Genomic DNA, 19,405 nt, shown 5'->3' with positions numbered 1-19,405 from the left:
GTTGGAAAAGTGGCTACAGAATTTGTTTTTCGAAGAAAGCCCATTGTGAAGCTTAAATTTGACATTGTGTCTTAAAATAAACCTTTTGTGCATCACTGGTCTTTTTTTTAGGTTTGGTTATTAAAAAGTGCTGGCTAAATCAAAACAAGATTAAATATATGAATTAAAAATATGATTACCCTAAGAAAGCAAGATATGTTGAATTTAGTGGAATAGATTTTAGAGGAAGCGGGTTTAATTCCGATGCTTTTTGAATATTTAATGTTCATAAGAAAGGACTTCAAAAGAAAGTTCATAAGACTGCTTCCATCCTCCCTTAAACAGGGGGTATTCTCTCCCATATGAGATTTTTATATGTACCTGCTCTGCAATTCACCGCGGACCATAATTCCTTCTTGGCCAAGCCGATTAACTTCTGTTCAACTAAAGTTTGTCATTCAATTTGAATCCAGCGCATGCAAAGACGAAAATATTTTGGTTTTCCCGACCGCCCTCAACTTTCAGAAATTTTCCCTGTCATTTTTATTCCTGAGCCCCTCTCCGCCAGAAATTCTGTGAACTGTTTTTCAAATTATGTTAACTGTTTTCTAGACGCCATTTATTTGACAAACTTACCTTAAATTTTCGCATGCTGACAAATGATCTACGTAGGGTAGGTACCGATACCCCTATTTGCTGCCTTCGGCCGGGAGTGCAGTGCGTGGTTGGGTGCTAATCATCTGACGCTTCCCGTATTTCCCCTAGATTTCTCCAGGTACCCATGTAGAGCTGGGTCGACTCTGGCTGAGCTTAAAGGGTTACACCGGTGACCTCCCTTCCAAACCAAATAACCAGCAACACAAGGAATCAAACCCCTGTTTTCAGCGACAAAATACCTCAGGTCTGGTACGCTAACCAGTCGGCTAGGACGGCTCAAAGGTGATTTCGTTGACAAAGATGAAACGAAATGGAAGAAAAATGGCTAATGTCTCTACAGACAAGCTTTGTATACCTTTACCCGCTACGTTACGTCAGACGTTATGGGTGGGGGCAGAGTACCCAGCTTCATATTAGACACAGTCAAGCAATATGATCCTCTCTTGTCTTAGCAAAGCTAGTGAACAAAAAAATTCAACTTAGTGGACTTTTTTTTGTTCCATTTAGTGGACAAATACACAGACAAAAATATTTTGATGTTTAATTCAAAAATTAGGATTTTTTGGCTATTTACCCCCCCCCCCACACACACACACGTCTGAAATTAATTTCTACCGACATCCCTGATGTGGATATATTTCAGAGTTTAGATTCCCATCGCTTGACAATGAAAGCTAATAGAAGAAAAAAAAATAAGACAAAAAGAAATTTAATTTATGGACAAATTACAGTTTAACCTATAATTTATGGACAAATTACAAATTACCTATAATGTTGCTTCAAAACAGTTTTCACTTGTTCAGCTATTTGTTCTTGACGAGTCAACTTTATCGAAGCCTGCAAAGTAAAATGGGCGGATTATATTTACACGATACCTAAATGCTTTAAGCAGGGATGATAACCCTGATACCCTTTTTTGGAGGAGAGGGCAACCATTAAATGCGGGTTGATTGTACGAACAAGATGTCAGCAAACCTATTGCTTTTTTTCTTGGGGTTTGAGGGGCAATTCAGAAATGTGGGTGGATTACATGAACAGGATATCCGCAACCCTATTGTTTTCCATTGAGGGGTGAGATGGTGATACTTGCTTTCTTAATATACCTTATCAACCTTTCTAAACAACTAAAGCCTGAAGTGACTTAGCAAAAGAATTGAATTTAGCGAGCGTGAAAAGTCATTACACGGGTACTTCATGTTTATTACAAGTATTTATCACGTGGAGTCATAATGTGAGTTGATCCGCAGTTGGCAGTGGACGTACCAATTGAATAGTGTATTTTTCTTAGTTATATGTGGTTTTTTTTTCACAGAAAAAAAATAATAAAAGAAAAAGAAGAAAGTTTTCGAACTAACATTAAGATATTGGAAGCCGAGGTAAGCAATATGGGCGCTTAAAAACATGGAAAAAGATTAGTAAAATGTAATCAGAAAAATTGTCTAAGGATAGTTCTTTTTTTCTTATTAGTTCTAAGGATAGGAATTTTCGTTTATAAGTATAAGCTCCCGCTTTCGAGGGTATAAATATATTCAAAAGTCGTAAGAGGAGGTAAGGACGTGTGGAAATATGCCACAGACGACGACAATGTCTTTCCTGCAAATTTAAAGAAAGTCTTCTTGCACAGAAGGATCAAACCTACACCTCTTTATCTCTTCCACAAGTAAAGCAATCTGTTACTGCGATCCCTATTTCTCGATAGCCCTAGCCAAACTTCTTTTTCCCTTAGAAAACGTAAAATCATCTATGTCACAGCCCAAAAGTGTATGAAGAAGGCAGATAAAAAAAGATCGTTTGGTAAATTCCTGCAAAGTTGATGCACAGGTACTGAATATTCACCGAATCAGGGAAAAACTTTCCGTTGTTCAAAATTTGAGTGGTATCCAAGGAATAGCTTATAATGATAAAGCAAAAGGGCAACAATGTGCGTGTCATTCGCATCAACATCTACAATACCAATACCCCTCTTCTAGTAGTCCGTGTGCAACACAACTCTAGTATCTGACTATTTCTGTTACAACTCAAACGCTTTTCAAAGCCATGATCAAGACTTCCACTTCTGCTGAACATCACTATTTTCTTCCGGTCTTGAAAGCCTTCAGAGAAGCAGACACTTAAAGCTACTTGCAGCACAAGAAGCGAGTCTTCAAATTCGTCAAATGAAAGTTTAATCATTTTTATTTTGCCTTGGAATTTGATAGTATTGAGTTCCAATCATCTAGTTTTGAGTCTCTACCTAAAAATGCAGCAAATTTGTAAGATCTTCCTGCCCGTGGCAACCACCTAGTCCTTCAAGCAAATAGTCTTCTGTGTAACAATGTCCAAATATTCTTTCATATCTACCTACAACGACATACAGTAATTTAAAGTTACTGTGGAGACACGTGGAGACTGAGGAGACAAGACACAAGAGTAGAGGCGTTTGTTTTCTGCGCTCTCAATACTGTTTGACGTACGGCAATAAGTCTACCACCCTTTATTGTTTCGATTCTTTAATATTCTCCACGGTAACAGCCCACTCATTCAAATTACCTTTTGTTCCAGATACTCAAGAAGAGCTGACTTGGTCCTTCACCGAACTACAATCTTCCCGGAAATGGCACTTTTCTTAAATATGGAAGGTGTACATAGAAGAAGCTAATGAAACAATATTTTTCAGATGGCAAAGTCCTGCATTGCTAGTAACGTAAACACTCACCAATATGCTTTTGACACTTTCAAGTTCTACATTGATGAAACTGGTCACAGCAATAAGAGAAAGGGCTCTCTTTTTGCTTCACCAAATAATTACTATTGACCTTCGCATCGCTATAGACAACTTTATCTCCCTAGCTCAAGTGCTGATATTTTCAGTAGCTCGCACATCGAGAAGGCTGTCAGCAATCTCATTACCAACTGTGTCAAGAGTAAGAATATTAACCAAATCTTCACAACTGCATCGAAAACGGTTGAGCTTAGATTCCAGAGCACACTTTACATTAACAAATACTTTGTGCTGTTACAGGAAGGGCAATCTTCGTGGTGAGCGGTTTCAAACTCAATTTGACGCACAATACATAGCATCTCGCTGAAGTTAGCTGAGACTGAAACACAGAAAAGAAAAGTTAAAGCCCACTTCAAAAGTCCCGACTCATTCCTGGTAATCCCTGTCAATCCGTCCTTTGTCTTTGCATCCAAAGTAACAGAAAAGACAAAGGATAACGCCTACAATCAAAATAAGATATTTGAATTGAACCGGATGATGACAGGCACAGGTCCTGTCGAAATTATCGTTAGAAAAATCAATCACCTGACATCCATAGCTTAGGAAAAATCTATCATTATTATGTATGAAAGTCAGGTTGGCCTCAGAGAGTATAGCTTACAATAAAAAAATGTCAAATATTGACCAAACACTTAAAGAGAAAAAAAAAATACAAAAACACTTCTAAATAATTTAGCCTGTAAATCATCAAGAGCCAGAACTGTTACTAAAAAACGGAAAAAAATTGTGGCCTAAAGGGATAATTTTCGCCTTGCATTCAAATGTTTTATATTTTTCTTTATACAGTCTACAGGATCCTTCACTTTAAGCTTTAAAACAATCTCAGTGTTACTAAAAGAAAAGAGGAAACCAAGTAACAATTTGCAAAATAAAAAAAAAGAAACTTTAATGGGGGGAAAGATCAGAAGGTCTGAAATTACGGAAGAGGAAGGACGGGAACAATACGTGAGGCAGAGCAACAGCGCTATACATACGACCAAGGACGTCCCGACGGTAAAGACCCCGAAAACAATTTAAAAGAGCAAATGCCTTGAGTAGTTTCATCTGAACATGTTGAGCCAGGACTGGTTTAAAATCTCTTTTCGAAGCAGCATAAGGTAATCCCAAATAAGTGACTATTGGCGACGACTGAAAATAACACCATTGCCGCAATCGAGAGTCGCCCTGACATTATACTCTAAACAATTTACAACACAAAATTGACATTTTTCAAAACTGATAGAAAGGCCCAAACCTTCTAAACAATTAATTAAAATATTAAAATTAGAAACAAGACTAGACTTGGACCGGCTTAGAAGGATAATGTCATCAGCATATGCAATGTAAGACAGATTTCGAGATAATGAAACAAGCAGGAAAGAGAATTAAGGGCAGTAGCTAAACATGAATTGAACATAAAAGGAGAAATAATTCCTCCTTGTCTAATTCCTCTACCCACTTGAATTAATTTGGACTGAGATGAAGACGAATTCGGACAAATACGGATCTTTAATCCAGAACACCAAGAGCGAAGGATTCGAATGAATCCTTGCTGGATTGCCCCAGCATAAATTAAAGCCAGCAGTGCAGATGCATGAGAAATGTTATCAAAGGCCCCTTTGATATCAACCAGGAGGGCGTATAGCGGTTGACCAGAGATTCTCGCTTCTTCAATAACTTTGCTGAAAGATGTATGGGCGTGGTCACATCCCTAACCTCTCTTGAAACCAACTTGACTAGAACCAACGTCGAGAATTTCAAGAAGATCCTTCAAATACAACTCAAACACTTTCCCAATCATAGAACCTTTAGTAATTGGCCTCCAGGAACTATAAGTTGACAAGTCTTTCTTCCCGCTCTTAGAAATAGGCGGAACTATGCCAATATAGAAAGACGATGGTACTAAACCAGTAGTAAGTACAAGGTTGAAAAATGCCAGTAGAGTAATAAGAAAAGAAGAAGGACCAAGTTTGAGGTGATTAGCAAATACACCATCATGATCCTTAGCCGACTGCGCCTTTAACGTTTTGATAGCTTTACATAACATATCCTTAGATATCCTATACAAGGGGGTGGGTGTATCGAAACCCGAATCTTTACTATATGATCTTTGAACTATTTTCAACAAAATGCCTATATCAAAATATTTGTCGGATGCATTTGGGTAAAAAGAGCGTGGGGGAGGGGCTCTTTGCCCTCCAATATGTTTTGACTCTTAAAAAGTGAACTAGAACTTTCAATTTCCAATCAAATGAGTCCTTTCTGAAGGTTATACAAGTCTTCTTTCTATAAGAACCATAAATGTGCTCAGGCCATAACTTACAACAACTGTCCCTGGGCCATGGGGGGTTGTATCAACACCGGAGTTTTTCTATCTGACCTTTGAACTATTTTTAACAAAATGGCTATCTTAAAATTATTATCACGTACATTTGGGGGCTACTTGGTCGTGGGGGCTAGTTGCCCTCGGACCTCTTTAGACTCTTAATAGTGAACTTGAACTTTCAGTTTCCAATCAAATGCGCCTTCTCTGAAGTTTATACGAGCATCCTCTTCAAAAGAGCCATATATGCGTCCAGGGCATAATTTACAACAACCGTCCCAGGGCTTTGGGGGGTTGAGTCGACACCTGAGTTTTTGTTATTTGACTTTTGAACTATTTTTAACAAAATGGCTATCTCAAAATTTTTTCACATTCATTTGGGGGAAAAGGGTCGCGGGGGCTAGTTGCCCTCCAATCTCTTTGAACTCTCTAAAAATGAATAAAACTTTCAATCTCCAATCAAATGAGCCCTCTCTAAAGTTTATACGAGCATCCTCTTCAAAAGAACCATATATGCGTCCAGGGCACAATTTGCAACAACCGTCCCATGGCCTAGGGGGATTGAGCCGACACCTGAGTTTTTATTATCTGACTTCTGAACTATTTTTAACAAAATGGCTATTTTAAAGTTTTTATCACGTACATTTGGGGGAAAGGGTCGTGGGTGCTAGTTGCCCTCCAATCAAATGAGCTCTCTCTGAAGTTTATACGAGCATCCCTTCCATAAGAACCAGCTATGCCCCTTGGACATAACTTAAAACGCCTGCCCCCGAGCCCAAGGGGTTTTGTCAACCCCATAGTTTTCGTTATATGATCATTGAACAATAAAAAAAAAAGAAATGACGATCTCAAAGTTCTTATCAGATGGGTTTGAGTAAAAAGCCCTCTCTACATCTAATACAAGCATCCCTTCTATAAGAGCTATATATGCCCCTAGGGCGTAACCTGCAACGTCTGTCCCATAAAAACATTATATACCACCAGGTTAGGGGGGGGGGCTGTGTTATTCCTGGAGTTTTTTTATATGATATTTTGTCTATTCTAAACAAAATGACTATATAATAAATTGGATTGGACGCATTTGGGGAGTATGTTTGAGAAGTGGGAGGGGGCAAGTTACCATCAGATCATTTTTGACTATTAAAAAGGGAATTATAACTTTCAATTTTTAATCATTTGATTAAATAATCAAATGATTATTATAAGAACCATATGGACCCCATAAGAACCATATATGCCACCAGGATATAACTTACAACGCCATCCTCCGCGCCCCAAGGGGTTTTGTCTACACCGGATTTTTTTTATATGATCTTTGACCTTTTTTTTTTACAAAATGGCTATCTCAAAACTAAGGACTTTCTAGAACTTTTAATATCTAATCAAGTGAGCCCTCTCTGAAGTTTATACGAACACCCCTTTCAAAGAACCATAAATGGGTCCAGGGCATAACTTACAGCAATTGTCCCAGGGCATTGGGGGATTGAGTCAACACCAGAGCTTTCGTTATCTGACTTTTGACTATTTTTAACGAAATTGCTATCTCAAAATTTTTATCAGATACATTTGGGGGAAAAGGGGCGTGGAGGGGGGAAGCTAGTTGCCCTCCAATCTCTTTTGACTCTCTAAAAATGAATAGATCTTTCAATACCCAATCAAATGAGTACTCTCTAAAGTTTATACGAGCATCCCTTCCATAAAAACCACATATGCCCACAGGACACAACTTACAACGCCTGCTCCCAGGCCCTGGAGGTTTGTGTATACCCCATAATTTTCGTCATATGATCCTTGAACAATTTAAAAAAAGAAGATTTCAAAGTTCTTATCGGACGGGTTTGAGTAAAAAAGGGCGTGGAGTTCTTAAAAAGTGAACTAGAACTTTCAATTTCTAATCAAATGATCTTATACAAGCATCTCTTCTATAAGAACCATATAAGCCCCAAGGGCGTAACTTACATCGTCTACCCCTGGGCAAGGGGGGGGGGATGTATCGACACCGGAATTTTTATTATATGATCTTTGAGCTATTTTCAACAAAATGTCCACATCAAAATATTTATTGAATGCATTTGGATAAAAAATGAGTGTGGGGGGGAGCTACTTGCCCTCCAATCTGTTTTGACTCTAAAAAAAGAACTAGAACTTTCAATTTCCAATCAAATGAGCTCTCTCTGAAGCTTATACGAGCTTCATTTCCAAAAGAAATGAAGAATTACCCAAGACATAACTTAACATAACACCTGGCCTTGGAGGGTTCTGTCGTCACCGGAATTTTGTTATATGATCTTTGAACTATTTGTAACAAAATGGCTATCTCAAAATTAGGAAGAAGGGGGGCTAGTTGCCCTCCGATCCCATTTGGATCGTAAAAAGGGCACTAGAACTTCTAATTTCCAATCGAATCAGCCCCCTACGAATTTTATGTGACGACCCCTTCCATATGAAGTGCCTCTGGGGAAAAAATAAATAATAATGACACATTGGAGCCATATGGCCTTTATTATAGGCACAGAGGCCTCAAATTTCATTTACAAATTTTACAGGATGCCTGTTGCAAAAAAAAAGTAGAGTTAAGAGAGTGAGTCAAACTTTAGCGTAAGGAGTGGGGCGCTGAGGAAGAAAAGCCCCTTTCATATACGGAATTATTTCTGTTCGTTTTAAGTGTTAATGTCGCTCTTTACTTTCAGTTACATTGTTATATTACATATGTCATATTATGTTATATGTTACATATTATGTTATATGTCATATTTTAGGAAGCTGGTCTGCGAAGTCACAGAAGATTAGGAAGGAACGTTAGAAAATGAGTTAGGAATATCACGCTTTGGCTTGGTATAAGAGAGAAGAAGTTTGTGCAAGAGGTTTCTGAGTGATAGGTCTCTCGAGAATAAGAGAACGTGGGAGAAGTAGAAAAGAAATTAATGTATGAATGAAGGGGATGTGAAGTAGAAGCTATGAATAAATAGCCGAAAACCTAAAAGGTGTAGCCAGAATGCATACTAGTAAAATATTGTGTAAGCATGTTAAGATATTGAAAGGAACAAGTCATTGTGGACTCCTACGAGTATATGAAACAAAAGGAAAGTTAAAGTGTTAAGGGGACTTATGCAGAACATTTTAAGAATAGTATGAGCCTGAATAAAGCTGTATTCAAATATACAAAAAAAATCGAGAATTTGGAAATGAAGAAAGATTTATTTTGTGAAGAGGAGCTAGAAGGATTGAGAAATTATAAGATCTCGAAAGCTGGAAGCCTGGTAAATAAGTTCTTAAAACATAGTGGCCGCAAAGTTTAATACAAAAAACGCAAGATCATCAACATTTCTTCCAGAGACATTTGCTTAATCTCTGTAGGCGAATAATTAATTACCATAATTGTAATTATTAAACTAAAACAGTGGCAAATTCAAGAAGGATCAGGGAATACTGAACCCCACCCCCAAGAAAAACAGGAAAAGATAAGAAAAAACCCACCAAAAAAGGGAAAAAGGTATAATTCAAAAAATATTGAAACACAAAAAAACAGTGTTTGCCACGTTATAAATACGAACAAAAATAAACCTTATTGTCGGTAGACCAAACTGGGGACCGGCAGGGGCATTAGCTTGTTTCTATTCGATATTGATTTTCTGTTTCAAAGTTACAAAATTCGGTCAAATTTTAAATTTACAGTCTCTGGTCGATAATTCAATTCGTTGTAAGTTATATTTGCAATCTAGATTTCCACTTGATAGAAAATATTTCATTGCAACAGATTGCTAACAAGATTAAAATTTTAAAATATTGACTTAATTTTCGTAGAAACATCTTTTCTTTATCAGCCAACGCTTCCTCTAAGAAAGGCAAGGAAGCTTTCTTTACCTCTGAACTTTCTGGATTTACGACAACATCAAAATATTCTTAACAGTGAGGAAGGTATTACAGAGATTGTAATTTCAAATTTTGTCAAAATTGCTCTTTAAAAAGGTAAAAATGTGCAATTTTGTGTGATTTACCGTTACTTCAGCCACCTACTTATGATTTTTTTTCCTTTTATTTTTTTCTAGACAAGGATTTACAAGGCATTTCACTATCTTTAACATATCCAGGTAGAATTCTATATAAGTAATTAAAAAAGGTTTAAGACTCCCAAGAAAAGACCCAAAATATTTCTACATAAGGGAAGAATCACACTTTTGGTGTACAGTTGATATTACTTCCAAGAGAGGAACACCAAAAACACATTTAGCAAATATATACTTAGATCATCAACATGATGTGGTGCGAAAGCACAGGATGGCTGGCCCCCAACCCCCCATTGCACTTCCTGGCTGAACGGCCAAGAAACGGAGATCAGCACCGCCGGTACGGACTGTAAAGTCTAGTGCTGTATCCTTTACCTTACCTTTTTTTTTTAGATCATCAACAGAAATATGCTCAGTACGTTTAACATAACCCTATACAAGGGAGTTTCATTTAACCAAATTTTGTTTAGTTCTATAGAATTTCCAACTTGGATGATAAAATTTTAATAAAGGTAGACTGACAAATGTAAGGTGTCAAGTGGTATAGGTATCCAAAATATTGCGCCAAGTCGGATTCAGGCAGTGAAGGCACACAGCAACTTGTTGTACGTTTATGGCTTAATTGCGCCCAGCTTGAATAAAGACTTCAGCCATTTGATGCACTAAGACCTAAAGAAATGCGTAATATTCTGACTTAAAATCTTTTTGAAAAATGAGTTTGGATTTAGAAGTGAAGAATAGTAGCATTTAAAAATTACCAGTGTCGGCAGTTCCGAGTGATTCGTCATCAATTTCTTCAGCATGTATTTTTTTTCTTAAATTTTCGAACAATTCTACAGCCAATTCCTGTTTTTTTGTGGTTTGTAGAAAACGAAGCATATATTAGGAAATCAAAACAGCACAAATAATTATAGTGATAAGTCAATATCTTTAATAATCAAACAGGTTTTTGCAACTTAATTTGACAATACACTGGTTGTACTAGAAAATAAAAGGGCCCATCTCATACTTTTTGTCTGAAAATGGGCTGTAAAGTAAAGATATAGAAATAAAATATCATGTTAGACTTACTTCTCAGGAGGTTAAGGTGATAGACCGTAAGGCCGCAAACAAAAGAAATATTTTTTTTTTCAAATTAGTTTCTTACTTAAGTTATGGGACTTGTGAATTTTGATCCCTATGCTCAGTTGGATTTCTGTTTTCATAAATTTTGGATAGCAATAGATATGTGTGGTATGATAAATATTAGAATATTTTTTTTGTTTTTGCACATGTATGCTGGCTTTCTCTTATATTGAGACAGTGAAAATTGAATTCCAATATTATGTGTTTTGTGGCTGCTTAATTTTCATAAAAGTTTGCAAAAATCTACTCTTTGGCAATTAAATTTTTTTTATAAATTCGAAGTTTAAACTGTTAGAAAGTGAAAGAATGTTAAACTATAAAGGGGAATAAATGTGAAATTTTCAGCCTTATATGTCCGATATTCTAAAAAAAATGTGTACAGCCATGAAAGAAAGGGTTTGGATGTTTATCTTTGAAAAGAAACAAATTTATATGGAAATATATAGGGTTCTCGTCCGAACTTTTTTTTTCTTTTCTCTGGTTTTTTATCAATAATCGTTTGACGCATGACTGATGATAAAAAAAATATACAGCGAATACTGTATTAACTGCCATAATACAGATATATATTGCAAAAGCCAATTTTAAAACTTTTCAAGAACTTACTTTTCAAGAACACGGAAAACTCAATATGTGAACAAGAGCTAATAGCTCATATGGTACATGTGACGAGGCAAGAAGAGCTAAGAGCCAAGAGGTCATATGGTATGAGCTCTAACAAAATTCTAAGAATCAATAGATGGATTTAAAAGGAAAATAAGAGGCTTAATGCCGGTCAGGATTTAAAATCATGTATCTAGAACTTGTGCTTATTTTTCCCACCAAGTTTCATCCCGATCCCTCCACTCTAAGTGCTTTCCAAGATTTTAGGTTTCCCACTCCCAATCCCCCCCCAATTTCACCAGATCCGGTCAGGATTTAAAACAATAGCTCTGAGACACGATATCCTTCCAAATATCAAGTTTCATTAAGATCTGATCAACCGTTCGTAAGTTAAAAATACTTCAATTTTTCTATTTTTTCCGAATTAACGGGCCCCCCACTCCCCCCTCAGATGGTCAAATCGGAAAAAACGACTATTTCTAATTTAATTTGGTCCGGTCCCTGATATTCCTGCCAAATTTCATCGTCCTAGCTTACCTGGAAGTGCCTAAAGTAGCAAAACCGGGACCGACAGAATTTGCGATTGCTATATGTCACTCGGTTAATCTCCCAAATATATGTATATCTCCCAGAAATCTCCCAAACATATATATTTATATATATATATATATATATATATATATATATATATATATATATATATATATATATATATATATATATATATATATATATATATATATATATATATATATATATATATATATATATATATATATATATATATATATATATATATATATATATATATATATATATATATATATATATATATATATATATATATATATATATATATATATGTTGCATGTAAATAGATTGTCAGGTTTACTGACTCTTGAACATGCAACATATAATTGTCCATGAGAAAAACAATCCGTATTCAGATCTATACCTTATTATTCTAATGATGCGTCCCTGTCGTCATTTATATTCCCTGTGTCCCGATCGTCATTTGTGTCCCGGTGTCCCAGATTGTAATTTCTCTTTGAGTGTCCCGGTCGTCATTTATATTCCCTGTGTCCTGGTCTGTAATTTCTATTCGAACAATCCCTGTGTCCCGGTCGTCATTTATATATCCCGCCTGTGCCCCCGGCGTCCCCGTTGTAGTTGTGTCCCTGTCGTCATTTATATTCCCTGTGTCCCGGTCGTGATTTGTGTCAGGATGTCTATTTTTATATATATAGAAGACCCCCTGTGCCCCCCAGCGTCCCCGTTGTTGTTGTTTCCCTGATTGCTAATAGAACATTCCTTGTGTCCCGGTCACTTTCTCTTTGAGTGTCCCGGTCGTCATTTATATTCCCTATTGTGTCCCTGTGTCCCACCTGTAAACGTAAAACTTGCGAATATACAACATTCTTGGCTGTCCCATTGTCTGTGCATATAAATAGATTGTCAGGTTTACCGACTCTTGAACATGCAACATATAATTCCATGTGTAAAACAATCTGTATTCAGATCTATACCTCATTATTCTAATGATTGCCCTTGAGCTTTGTTGATGGTGATTGCTAATCGAACATTCCTGTGTCCCCGTTGTCATTTATATATCCCCCAGTGCCCCCCGGCGTCCCCGTTGTTTCCCTGTGTCCCGGTCGTCATTTGTGTCCCGGTGTCCCAGTCTGTAATTTCTCTTTGAGTGTCACGGTCGTCATTTATATTCCCTGTGTCCCGGTCGTCATTTTAGTTCCGGTCGTCATTTGTGTTCCGGTGTCCCGGTCTGTATTTTCTCTTTGAGTATCCTGGTCGTCATTTATATTCCCTGTGTCCCGGTCGTCATTTGTGTCCCGGTGCTTTGTTGATAGTGATTGCTAATCGAACATTCCTTGTGTCCCGGTCGCTTTCTCTTTGAGTGTCCCGGTCGTCATTTATATTCCCTATGTCCCGGTCGTCATTTGTGTCCCGATGTCCCGGTCTTTAATTTCGTCAGTCGACAAAAATGACGTCAGTCGACACACACACATGACGTCACTCGACAACTTATTTTTATATATATAGATATACATATATACTAGCTGTTGGGGTGGCGCTGAAGCGCCACACCAACACCTAGTTGGTGGGGGCACCTCGCGCCCCCCCGCGCGCGAAAGTCGTTACGCGCCATTGTAGTTGTGTCCCTGTGTCCCACCTGTGAATATAGATATATATATATATATATATATATATATATATATATATATATATATATATATATATATATATATATATATATATATATATATATATATATATATGTATGTATATGTATATATATATATATATATATATATATATATATATATATATATATATATATATATATATATATATATATATATATATATATATATATATATATATATATTAACTACGTAAAACTTGCGAATATACAACATTCTTGGCTGTCCCATTGTCTGTACATATAAATAGATTGTCAGGTTTACCGACTCTTGAACATGCAACATATAATTGGCCATGGGAAAAACAATCTGTATTCAGATCTATACCTCATTATTCTAATGATTGCCCTTGAGCTTTGTTGATGGTGATTGCTAATCGAACATTCCCTGTGTCCCCGTCGTCATTTATATATCCCCCTGTGCCCCCGGCGTCCCCGTTGTTGTTGTTTCCCTGTGTCCCGGTCGTCATTTGTGTCCCAGTCTGTAATTTCTCTTTGAGTGTCGCAGTCGTCATTTATATTCCCTGTGTCCCGGTCGTCATTTTTGTCCCGGTCGTCATTTGTGTTCCGGTGTCCCGGTCTGTAATTTCTCTTTGAGTGTCCTGGTCGTCATTTATATTCCCTGTGTCCCGGTCGTCATTTGTGTCCCGGTGCTTTGTTGATGGTGATTGCTAATCGAACATTCCTTGTGTCCCCGTCGCTTTCTCTTTGAGTGTCCCGGTCGTCAAACATATAATTGTCCATGGGAAAAACAATCTGTATTCAGATCTATACCTCATTATTCTAATGATTACCCTTGAGCTTTGTTGATGGTGATTGCTATTCGAACATTCCCTGTGTCCCCGTCGTCATTTATATATCCCCCTGTGCCCCCCGGCGTCCCCGTTGTTGTTGTTTCCCTGTGTCCCGGTCTTCATTTGTGTCCCGGTGTCCCAGTCTGTAATTTCTCTTTGAGTGTCGCGGTCGTCATTTATATTCCCTGTGTCCCGGTCGTCATTTTTGTCCCGGTAGTCATTTGTGTTCCGGTCTGTAATTTCTCTTTGAGTGTCCTGATCGTCATTTATATTCCCTGTGTCCCGGTCGTCATTTGTGTCCCGGTGCTTTGTTGATGGTGATTGCTAATCGAACATTCCTTGTGTCCCGGTCGCTTTCTCTTTGAGTGTCCCGGTCGTCATTTATATTCCCTATGTCCCGGTCCTCATTTGTGTCCCGATGTCCCGGTCTGTAATTTCGTCAGTCGAAAACATGACGTTAGTCGACACACAAACATGACGTCACTCGACAGACACACACACACACACAGACAACTTATTTTTATATGTATAGATATATATATATATATATATATATATATATATATATATATATATATATATATATATATATATATATATATATATATATATATATATATATATATATATATATATATATATATATATATACAGCTAACAACGTTAATTTAAAGAATACATTTCATTTTTTCATTAGCTGTGCAAATTGAAACTATTGTCTATTCATAGTTTTGGGTGCCCAATTAACTCACCATACTTCAAACAGTAAATATGGTTTTATACCGCTTTCTCAAATGAGGAGAGAGTTTGAGATGACTATGACATGTCTTAATAATGAACGATCACAAAAGATCTTCCTTTTGGTCCATCCATCTAGGGTCAAACAAAAGCAGGTCGTCCCTTAGTTTTTTTTTGTGATTGAGTCTCTAATTTCAGTCAGCATGAGATTTCTGAAAAATATATTCAGCGTATGGGAGGGAGAAGCGAATTTCTCGAAAGTCGTCACCTATCTTGATCAATTTTTTTTCACACCGAGAAATGTTAGCATATCAATTTTCATGGTCGATTGGGCAAGAGGGAGTAAAAAAAAACAAGAGTCCTAATATTTTTCTTAGCAAAGAAGAAGAAGAAATAAAAAAAAAACCTGTTTTTTTCGTTTTATTCTTCTTCTTCTTATGTAGTTCTGTACTTCTGACTCTCTGTAAAAGAAGGCCAATAACAATTAATATCAATCACTAATATCAACACTATCTTCTATGTTATATACATAAAAATAAGTTGTTTGTTTGTGTGTCGACTGACGTCATTATAAGGATTGAGCTGTATGTCGTCATGAAGTTGTTTGTCGACTGACGAAATTACAGACCGGGACACCGGGACACAGGGAATATAAATGACGACCAGACACTCAAAGAGAAATTACAGACTGGGACACCGGGGCACAAATAACGACCGGGACACAGGGAATATAAATGACGACCGGGACACAGGGACACAACTACAACGGGGACACCGGGGGGATATATAAATGACGACCGGGACACAGGGAATGTTCGATTAGCAATCACCATCAACAAAGCTCAAGGGCAATTATTAGAATAACAAAAATGACGACCGGGACATAAGGAATGTAAATGACGACCAGGACACTCCAAGAGAAATTACAGACCGGGACACCGGGAATATAAATGACGACTGGGACACTCAAAGAGAAATTACAGAATGGGACTAGGGGACACAAATGACGACTGGGACACAGGGAATATAAATGACGACTGGGACACAGGGACACAACTACAACGGGGACGCCGGGGGATACATAAATGACGACGGGGACACAGGGAATGTTCGATTAGCAATCACAGTCAACAAAGCTCAAGGGCAATCATTAGAATAATGAGGTATAGATCTGAATACGGATTGTTTTTCCCATGGACAATTATATGTTGCATGATCAAGAGCCGGTAAACCAGACAATCTATTTATATGCATAGGCAATGGGACAGCGAAGAACTTTGTATATTCGCAAGTTTTGCGTAGTTAAAAACATATATATATCTATCTATATTCACCGGTGGGACACAGGGACACAACTACAATGGCGCGTAACGACTTAAGCGCGCGGGGGGGGGGGGGCTTGGGGGGGGCACAAAACGCCCCCACCAACTAGGTGTTAGAGTGGAAAAAACTAAAAATACATAAGAAGAAAAAACTAAAAAAAGTAAAAACTATAGAAAAATTAAATAGAAAATACTAAAAAATAACTAAATAAAAACTAAAAAAAAGGTAAAAAACTAAAAACTAAAAAAGATAAAAAACTAAAAAAACTAAAAAAAAGTAAAAACTACAAAAAACTAAAAACTGAAAAAGAAAAAAAAACTAAAAAAAGGAAAAAACTGGAAAATAAAGAAGAAAAAGAAAACTAAAAATAAAAATAAAAAAAAACTAAAAAAGGTATGTATTCAAGCCGAAGTAGCTGAGTTGGTAAAGCGTTATGTTCCAGGTTCTAGGTCCGAGAGGTTCCAGGATCGTACCTTGGCTTTAAGATTATTACAAAAGAAGAAAAAAACTAAAAAAGGTAAAAACTACAAATAAAAACTAAAAAGAAAATACTAAAAAAACTAAAAAAGTAAAAAACTAAAAATTAAAGAATAAAAAATAAAAAAAGGGAAAAACTACAAAAAAAAACTGAAAAGAAAAAAAACTAAAAAAATGAAAAAAAAACTCAAAAATAAAGCAGAAAAAGAAAACTAAAAAAAATAAATAAAAAAATAAAAAGGTAAATGTATTCAAGCCGAAGTAGCTGAGTTGGTAAAGCGTTATGTTCCAGGTTCTAGGTCCGAGAGGTTCCAGGTTCGAACCTTGGCTTTAAGATTACTACAAACGAAGAAAAAAACTAAAAAAGGTAAAAACTACAAATAAAAACTAAAAAGAAAATACTAAAAAAACTAAAAAAATAAAAATTAAAGAATAAAAAAAATAAAAAAAGGGAAAAACTACAAAAAAAACTAAAAAGAAAAAAAAAGAAAAAAAAAGGAAAAAACTGAAAAATAAAGGAGAAAAGAAAACTAAAAAAAATAAAAATAAAAAAAACTATAAAAGGTAAAAACTACAAAAAAACTAAAAAAAACAAACTAAAAAACTAAAAAGAAAAAAAAGGTAAAAACCAAAAAAAAACTAAAGAAAAAAAGGAAAAAAAAACAAAAAATTTATTTCATCATAAACCAATTCAAAAATGAATGTATATTCAGACCGGGACACAGGGAATAAAAAAAAACTAAAAAAAGGTAAAAAACTAAAAACTAAAAAAGAAAAAACTAAAAAAACCTAAAAACTAATAAAAAAAACTAAAAAACTAAAAATTGAAAAAAAAACTAAAAACTGAAAAAAACTAAAAAAAGGAAAAAACTGAAAAATAAAGGAGAAAAATAAAACTAAAAAAAATAAAAAAAAAATAAAAAGGTAAATGTATTCAAGCCGAAGTAGCTGAGTTGGTAAAGCGTTATGTTCCAGGTTCTAGGTCCGAGAGGTTCCAGGTTCGAACCTTGGCTTTAGCATTAATACAAAAGAAGAAAAAAAAAATAAAAAATGTAAAAACTAAAAAGAAAACTAAAAAGAAATACAAAAAAAATTAAAAAAGCTAAAAAACTAAAAAAAAAGGTAAAAAACTAAAAACTAAAAAGAAAAAAAGTAAAAACTACAAAAAAAACTAAAAAGAAAAAAAAATTATTCAACGGTAGAACGTTTCATCTTAAAGTTAAGTAATAGCACACTTCCTGACAAATTGGCATAAGCACATCAAATGGAAACCACTTTTCTATTTTGGTTTATTATGAAGGACCTCCTCCCCCCCCAAAAAAAAACATAAACCGGCAAAAATACAATGTAAATGAAATACCAACAGAGATTAATTCAAAAACTGTTTCAAAATAAATGAAACGCAAAACGAGCAAATATTACAATAAATAATCAAGTCTACCTTAAAAAGAACAGAAATTACCACAAACAGGAGTAAGCCTTCTAAACGGCCGGTTCGCTCCTTACTACAGTTTGTTACCACGAACTGTTTGAAAATAGATCTTCCTAAGAAGGGAAAGAGAGACAAAGATGCTGAAAGCGATAATTTTGAAAAAAATTGACAATATTCTTTCCTGTTGGTGTCATTCTCATAAAAAAAATCCAGATCCGGAAAATCATATTTCTACAAAAATACAATATAATAAATAATGCATTTGCTATCCATAAATCACTAGGCTTATTTGAAATGAAGACCATCCTAGAATAAAAAACATTTGTCCATGGGAACAATGTCAAAGAATCTGCGAAGCAAGATTTTGCTTGTCTTAAAAGTGACAGGGAAAGCTGCTTTACATCTTGCGACTAATAAAGTACTTGTAGGTAGTAAAACAAGATTTCATGTATTTATTCAACGATAGAACGTTTCATCTTAAAGTTACGTAACAGCACACTTCCTGACAAATTGGCATAAGCACATCAAATGGAAACCACTTTTCTATTTTGGTTTATTATGAAAGACCTCCCCCCCCCCCAAAAAAAAAAAAACATAAACCAGCAAAAATACAATGTAAATGAAATACCAACAGAGATTAATTTAAAAACTGTTTCAAAATAAATGAAACGCAACCTTAAAAAGAACAGAAATTACTAAAAACAGGAGTAAGCCTTCCAAACGCCAAAGTGTCATTGGGGCTATATTGGAACCAAAATATATTACAAAAGTTTTTTTTTCTTTTACAACATTAATAAATGAAAAATTACCAAGATCTCCAGGACTGAATATCAGTATATATATTGAATAGTTCGTCTACTTTCACTAGTTCATTTCATTAATCTTGGTAAAAATGATATTTTTGTTGTTGTTTTTTTCAATATTATGACAAATAAAAACAAATTGATGTAAATAAAAACTATTCTGTATAAAGCGCAAATGGCGCGCTG

The 19,405-nt window shown here is 35.7% G+C and overlaps 1 protein-coding gene across 1 annotated transcript in view; it reads right to left on the bottom strand.

Moving 5' to 3' along the window:
- The window catches only part of LOC136040567 (splicing factor, arginine/serine-rich 19-like), a 50,862-nt gene extending 39,167 nt beyond the window's left edge, over window positions 1-11,695 (bottom strand). Inside the window, exon 1 of the mRNA XM_065724795.1 lies at window positions 10,465-11,695. Within this exon, the coding sequence (XP_065580867.1) occupies window positions 10,465-10,509 (45 nt within the window). The 5' untranslated portion in view covers window positions 10,510-11,695. The remainder of the gene's footprint in view (window positions 1-10,464) is intronic.
- Between the last annotated feature and the right edge of the window lie 7,710 nt (window positions 11,696-19,405).

This window comes from Artemia franciscana, chromosome 21, assembly GCF_032884065.1.
Source record: "Artemia franciscana chromosome 21, ASM3288406v1, whole genome shotgun sequence".
Lineage (NCBI taxonomy): Eukaryota > Metazoa > Arthropoda > Branchiopoda > Anostraca > Artemiidae > Artemia > Artemia franciscana.
Note: the sequence above shows the minus strand (reverse complement) of the source record. Positions and strands in the feature narration are given on the sequence as shown.